Below are 7,199 nucleotides of genomic sequence, written 5' to 3' on the forward strand. Positions count from 1 at the left end.
TCACTCTTACTGCAGATATTAACAGGAGTCAGAAGATTCACAGAGGAATGGTGTAATAAGACATTTATTAAAAGTGCTGTCAGTTACATTAAGAGCTAGAGACTAATATCCTTTATCAAAAAGGCATCTAATTAAAAAAAATACTAGCTAAAAACCATTCTGATCACTATGGTTACAAACACATGACCTGCAGTGCTCAATGAAATATTAAACCAGCTTTGCTGATTGGGAGGAGGTAGTCTCCAAGGCCAGGATCCACAGTCTCTATTGTAGAGGAAGAACTGCTGGGGGCTCCAGAAGAGACACCTGCAAGTACCTGGAATAGAAATGCAGTCACTAAGGATATTAGTTTAGTTGACAAATTTAAAGATACCACCTTCTTGTGCAATGCTCTGGGAAAGAAAACAATCAACCTGCAACACTGCAGAAGAATTATAATCCAGTACATCTGTATAACTATGGTTGAACTACTCTTGTGGCCAGAAAAGTCTTCCCCTTCAGAGGCTGACAGACTTCCATTCCAGGAACAGAAGCTGACTACTATGAGAAATCTGTCAGCTACAGCAGCTGTAGCCCAAGCAACAACAGAACACCAGCTTCCCAATTACTTACTTTGAGCGCTTATACTTCTCCTTAATTGCAAGCAGTTGACAATGGGGAGCATCAAGGCACACTTTATGCAGATCAGTCAGGCAAGGCACTATATCACTTAATGAATACCCAGTGAATGCAGCAAGTGTTTCTGGCTGGTCAGAGGAGAAAAACTAGTATTACTCTATTATAGGCAACATTCATCCAGAATATACATTTTATACAGAAGCAGAAACCATTTTTACTACATCAGTGTTCACTCTAGATTCTTTAGGCTTGAAAAGGATTCAAGTATATCCTGCCATCAGTTTCACTCTAGGTCTTCCTTGGTGCCAGGAGATCTGACAAAAAGCTACTTCTGCTCTAAGCATGTGGCATCCATTACATCTTTTCTGGATTCTGCTCTCTGCTAAAGCTATTCCTCCAACACACAGCTGAGAGGCCCATCGAGGCTTGCATTAAAGCAGCCACTCAGTGTAACCACTCCACTAAAGCAGACACATTCAGCTCTCTTCTTCCTCCAAGAAAGCCTCTGAATGGTGTTTTTTTGTTGTTGTTTTTGAGGGAGAGCCTTGGAGATTAAAGACTAACAAGGCCTTAGGTACAGACTCTAAGTGACCAAGACAGCAAGGTCCCTCCCATTTCAGAAAGGAGGCAGGATATTTCAGGTTGATTTAACATTAATTTATTAGGTAGCCCCATCAGCTCAGGAACAGCTACTCATCCTAGTATTTCAGACTTTTTAACAACATCCTTTGAAGCTGCTCCTCCTGCTTCTCAGCCTAGTTATAATAACATAAAATGCATGAGCTACTCACTACCATGCAGTTGCTGTTCTTACCCAGAAAGACCTGTTCACTGTATAGTTTGCTAGACAGTAGGCTGCTGCAGCAATTTGTGAAGGAAGATACTTCAGAAATGGATCATCTTGGAGGAGACTCAGCTCTGCAAGATACTGAGAGAAAAAACCCACAAGTCTTTCAAGCAGAAAGAGCCGAGCTAGCACAATCAGTCCAATACAACAAGCACTGAAAGTTGCCAACAGTCTCAGTTTCATGTAAAAATCATGCTCCACATGTCTGGTGAGTAGAAATAGCATTCTAGGCCTGTTGGTCTTAAGATAAACCTTTAGAATGGTTCAGTGGGGACAAAAAGACACTGTGTCAAAGCCTAAACAATCTACACTAATCTGAAGTTCCCATCCCATACAGTTTTACAGACAAAGACTTAGAAAATTAATCTTTTGTAAAAATAACAAAGACACTCTCCCCACCTTCTGAGGTTTTTGTTCACATAGATGGACCTCACTTGGAGATCAGGGATGAACGGACAGCTCTTAAGAAACAGAATTTGGACTCTGAGTAGAGCCACGTACAGTCCTATACCCTTTGCAGATAACCAGTAGGTCAGATGTTCTTCTATAAGCTTGGTTGCCTAAGGAGCTATGCAGGCATATGCCGTGTTATTGTGTAGCAATATGTCATACCACCATATTCAGGGCAAACTTGCTACGCAGGCAAAAAAACAAAACAAAACACACCACACACAAGCAAACAAAACCCAAAGCCAAAACCAAAAAAAAGACAACCCAACCCATCCCCCCCCAAAAAACACCACCACAACACACACACAAAAAAAAACACAACACACCAAAACCCATACACAACCACCTTATACCCAGCTGCCTGGCTACTGCGTTATCCCTGACCAGATAGGCAAAATTTAGGATTTCCATGAGACGTTCATCTAGAAGTCTTGACACATGAGCCACCTACTAAAGGTAGAAGGCTACAAAACATGCAGTTTCAGGCCTGTTGCAGTCCCAGATAAGACTTGGCATGAAAAAACAGTATCTTTACTACTATACTAATACTATGCTCTGATAACTTAGTGAAATACAAGTGTGGTTCTGCTTTTAGGATCACTTCTCCCTCCTTAGTGTTAAGAGGTAAATAATTCATACCCTTGCAAAGTTCTCTGTCCTCATACAGACTCCATGCCTCTGAATATACTGAAGGAGGAACTGGTTGATGGTTGGGGCTGTTAGGTCAAAAGCTAACACTTTGAGAAGCAGGTGTTCCATTCTTAGCAGCTGCCTCTTCGTGTAGGTATCATCTGTTATATACACAAATTCATCCACTTCTGGAGGGTAGATCTCTTCATATTTCCTGAAAAAGGAATATAGAAGCCAAATTTGTCAGTTTAGAAGCTACAGTAAAAGAAAGCTTTCTGCTGAACCTGTATCAGGATGAGCACATGACATCAGGAAGATTTGCATAGAGCTCTTATTTAAGTCATTCCTCCGGGCGAGGTAACAATTTAGTTTCAAATTTGGGCAAGGATGTTTACAGGAACTTCAAGTCAGTCTAGATAGAAACACTCACATTGTTAGCTCTTGATTGACAGCAAGCTCTCAGAAAGTCTCAGTAACAGAAGGCACTCCAGACAAAAACTCATGCATTCCTAGGTTATGTTTGGTACCCTGTCTACTTAAAATAGTTCAGGGCTAATTAATAACTGCAACTGTGAATTTATTACAGCCTGACAGGCTAGCAGCCTGGCACAGTAGCATTTTTGCTCCTGCCATTATGCTTAGAAGGTATTCCCACTACGGTTCCTCACATCACAAACATTAAAAACTTAATTTTGCTAGTGCCAAAGTAGAGAAACAAAGGGAAAAAAAAAACCACACACAAAAAGAAGTTGCTAATCTTGAGACATCGTGAAAAGCTACCTATGACTGCAAGTTTCAGTTCTTCAAATTAAACTAAAAGATTCAGTCCAAAAATAAGTTTCCACTCACTGAGGTTTCAGGAGACAAAACACTTACGCAGCCAGAAGGATTGCTGCTGTTCCTACAAGCTGCAGCTTCCCTCTGAGAACAGACATGCAGGAGAGAAACCTGTCCAGGAAGTTGACCGCCAAGTACAAAGTCTCTGTTCGAAGTTTATATTCTTCCCCCACTTCCACCAGCCAGTCTACCAAGATGGCACGCATTCCTGTAGTGATATCTGGTTGCTTCCTCATGTAGTAGGGCTTGGGCCTGAATCTTACCTGTTTGGAGAGAGAGCTGAAAAATCAGGATGCTCACCCTGAAGAGAAGCATCAATGGCTGAGCCAATTAACTTCTCTTAACACTTATACCAAAAGGAGCATGAGTTCTTCCACTATTAATAACTCATTACTACTAACTACAGTTACAGTGACAGTAGTATTAACTGGTAGCTAGTAGCATCTCTAAAAAGTAGTATTTCTACACTGAAGAGAAAGGAGCTGCTGTGTCACTAGCAGAATAATAGGAGACCTCCTAGACTATGGACAGCCTTTGTCATCAAGCACATGGGCCATTCACAGTGGCCTGAAAATGAACAAATCACATTTCCCTCTCCCCACCCCTCATCCTGCTTCCAGTTGAGAGACTGCACTTTATTGCTGATATAGTAAGGCAGGAAAAACTACTACCACAGTAAGAGAGCTATCAGTGAGATCACATCCAACTACTTTAGCATTTTTCCAGAATACAACTCCCACCTGCAAGAACTCTTCATTGCAAAAAGTCAGTAGATGCTCCACTGGTAGGGGATTTCATGGACACAGTAATCACAAGAGATCTCATCCCTGTCTAGATGCTGCCCTCAGAGATGGCTTTTACTGCTTGCTTTCTCTCCTTTGTAGTTCAGTGGCAGCCTTGGGCTATCCTGGGGCAGCCATATATCCTGGCAGTATTGCAGCCCATCAGAGACCACAAACATCTATAGGCTTGTTACTAGGCACTCACTTCAGCCTCCCGGAGGTACTGATGAATGTCTTCTGCGTACTCTCCCACAGTCAGAGTTATGGCATCTACCATGTGATCCTCAGGCTGGGACTGGAAGGATGTGTCCACTAGCATAGGAGATCCTAACAGGTGAAAGGAACCAGAAAAACTTCTTTTTAATTAACCCCTTTGCCTTCTCCTGTTATTTCTAGCACAGAAGCATTGTAGCTGATGTGGACACAATCCAAGTTATCATGAAGTGTTATTTATTGTAACATAAGCTACCTACTAGCTTACCAGCATCACAATTCGTAACCACCCTACATGTACTTGTGCTGTAGATACCACCTCAGTAATAACAGGTGTTACCTGTACTGAGATCCAGCAGAAGGTGAACACTGGATGACATTGCACTAGTATCTAGCTCACACAGGCTTGATTCCAGCTCTTCAGCCACTTGGTAGCTGTAGTTTTCTTTCTGTTCTTGGTCATCTACATAGATAGCAAACTCTTGCTTTGATGGAACATTGCCCATGCGTTTAGGTAATTCATCTTTTCCAGCCAAAGGGATGGTGTTTTCAGAGCCAGAGAAGCGTCTGATAATAGTAGCACCCTGAAAGACAACACAGTAATTCTGTGGGAGGGCAACTCGGGAAGGCAAAACAACAGTAAGTATCACTTGCTTTAGAAAAGAAAAATCACCTCCTTGCCAAACAGACAACAATAACATAGAAGTTCACTGGGAAAACCACCAACAGCTGGTGCTTCAGAGGTACCACTTATTGCTGTCTTGCTGCAACAGACTCCTCACAGAACAAGTGAGGTCCAGTCAAAGTCAGGAACCAGGGAAGAAGTCTAATCTCTGGTGCCAAGGAGAATGAGGTGAGGGTGCTGCCTGGTTCTGCGGGGTCTGGCAAGGGCAGGGTCTGTTCCACATTCAGTTCTGGTAAAAAGCAGCTGCCTTAAAGCGCAGCAAGTTATAGAAGAAAGTATTCAGGCACCATCACAGACTTCTGAAGGATTTTACCTACAAGAATGCACCTTGAGTAATGACCAAAGTTTTAACATTTTGAGCTCAAGCATCACAACCCCTAGGACTAAAATCCTTCACATCATCTATCTGTGAGTCACCGAGTTATGGGCTTTCTACAGCCACAATCAAGAATAGCTTGTGTACACACAACAGCTGCTATTTTATGTCCTCTAAGTCAGTACAGTAACATGTTCCCTGCCACTCCAGGAAACTCCAGGAGATCCTAAAGAACAGAAATGCAGACAGCCACCCTGCTGTGAACCTCAGGTTCTTGAAGGCTCTGGCACCCTGATGGAGCATGACCAGCCACACGGCAATAGGACCTTTGGGTAAACACCAGTGAAAAGACTTTTCTCAAACCACCCCCTTCACTTTAAAGGGTAAGTGCCCAAATACAGTCTCACCAAGTCTCCCTTCGTTCCAGAAGGGATTATTTGCTTAAAGCATTTCCACAGGGGAGAGCCAGTAGATTAGGACCAAGCTGTTACCAGCTGGGTTTCTCAGGAAACTCATGCTCATTAACTAGAGCCCGATTAAACTACCTACCCCACCGCTCTCAGGCCTTTAGCTGCAGCCTCGAGAGAAGGGGCGAGCACCGCTTATGCCTGGGACAGGCGACCAGCCCCAGATCCCGCATCGGGGCAGGGCGCTCGCCCCAGCCCGCGGCGAGCGCGGCCGCCCGGGGCTTTCTCGGGGAGTCCGGTGGGTGGCTGCGGCCCCCGGGCGCGGAGGGGAGGCGCGGCGGCTCCGGAGGCAGCGAAGGCGCTGCCGCCGCGGGCGGGGCTCACCTGGCCGGCGGGCCGCTGCTGCCCGTTCTCCGCCAGCACCCCCAGCACGGCTCGCCCGCTGCTGTGGGGGACAGCGGAGCAGGGCTCCCGCCGCCCTGCCCGGCTCTTCTCACTGGTGCGGCGCATCGCCCCAATGTCGGTACCTTTCGGAGGAGAGGAAAAAAAAATAAATAAGAAAAACAAACAAACACAAAAATAAGGGAAAAACAAAAACCAAAAGAACAACAAAAAATCCCAACAACAACAAGGTTGGGGGAAAAGACAACCCAAACCAACACAAGTATTTGGTTACGCCCCGGGCAGCCCGTCCCGCTCGCCCGCAGGAAGGCAGGCTGCCGACCGCGCTGCCCGGCCCCGCTCGCCACCTGCCCGGAGAACGCTAAGCCGCCCGGCACCGCGCACCGCCAACGAGGCCGCCCGCTCGCCGCCCCTATATAGGCGGCGGCCAATGGAGGCGGCGGCGGCTGTTGGCCGCGGCCAGTTGGAAGCCCGGGCCGCAACCCCCGGCGCCGCCGCCCCGGCAACCCAAGCGGCGGCGGGTCGTCATGGAGACCCCGGCAGGGGCCGGCCGCCGCGGGCCCGGCCCCGCAGCCCCGCGCAGGGCACGGCCCGCCCCTCCCCGCGCAGCGCCCGCGGAGCGGTGGGGCACGAGTGGCCCGTCCGAGAGTCGCAGCCCCCGCGCCGCCCCTCGCCTGGCACCGCCTGCCGTTCCTAAGCATCGAGAACGCAGGAAAAGGATGTGCAAGCGACGACAGCAGCTTTATGGGAACAGCAGGCGTCAGAAGAATTTGACTTCCCTCTTTGATAAAGGAAAAACAGAGAAACGGAGATTTTAGTTGACTTAAGCGTGGATTTGACTTCTGTGATACTCTGATAAAGTCTAAGCAAGGGAACAACTGCAGAACTGATGGCACAGCTGTACACAGGAGCCCTTCTCAACCGCCAACAATGAAAATGCAAAGCTTAATATGAGGAATTAAGCAGTGGTTTGTTCCGTGCCATTAGAGGTTTTCAGCAGAGATGTGGATAA

The 7,199-nt window shown here is 46.5% G+C and overlaps 1 protein-coding gene across 1 annotated transcript; it reads right to left on the reverse strand.

Annotated features, from left to right (window-relative positions):
- Window positions 1-264: 264 nt before the first annotated feature.
- On the reverse strand, window positions 265-6,967 carry CCNA1 (cyclin A1; the record flags this gene model as incomplete). Its single annotated transcript, XM_080363902.1, has 8 exons — window positions 6,170-6,967; window positions 4,718-4,961; window positions 4,370-4,491; window positions 3,422-3,645; window positions 2,555-2,759; window positions 1,433-1,546; window positions 613-746; window positions 265-316 (listed from the first exon to the last, which is right to left on the reverse strand). Exons 1-8 carry the CDS (start codon window positions 6,293-6,295, stop codon window positions 265-267), a joined length of 1,221 nt encoding a protein of 406 aa, XP_080220028.1. The 5' UTR covers window positions 6,296-6,967.
- Between the last annotated feature and the right edge of the window lie 232 nt (window positions 6,968-7,199).

This window comes from Nesoenas mayeri (assembly GCF_963082525.1).
Source record: "Nesoenas mayeri genome assembly, chromosome: 1".
Classification (NCBI taxonomy): domain Eukaryota; kingdom Metazoa; phylum Chordata; class Aves; order Columbiformes; family Columbidae; genus Nesoenas; species Nesoenas mayeri.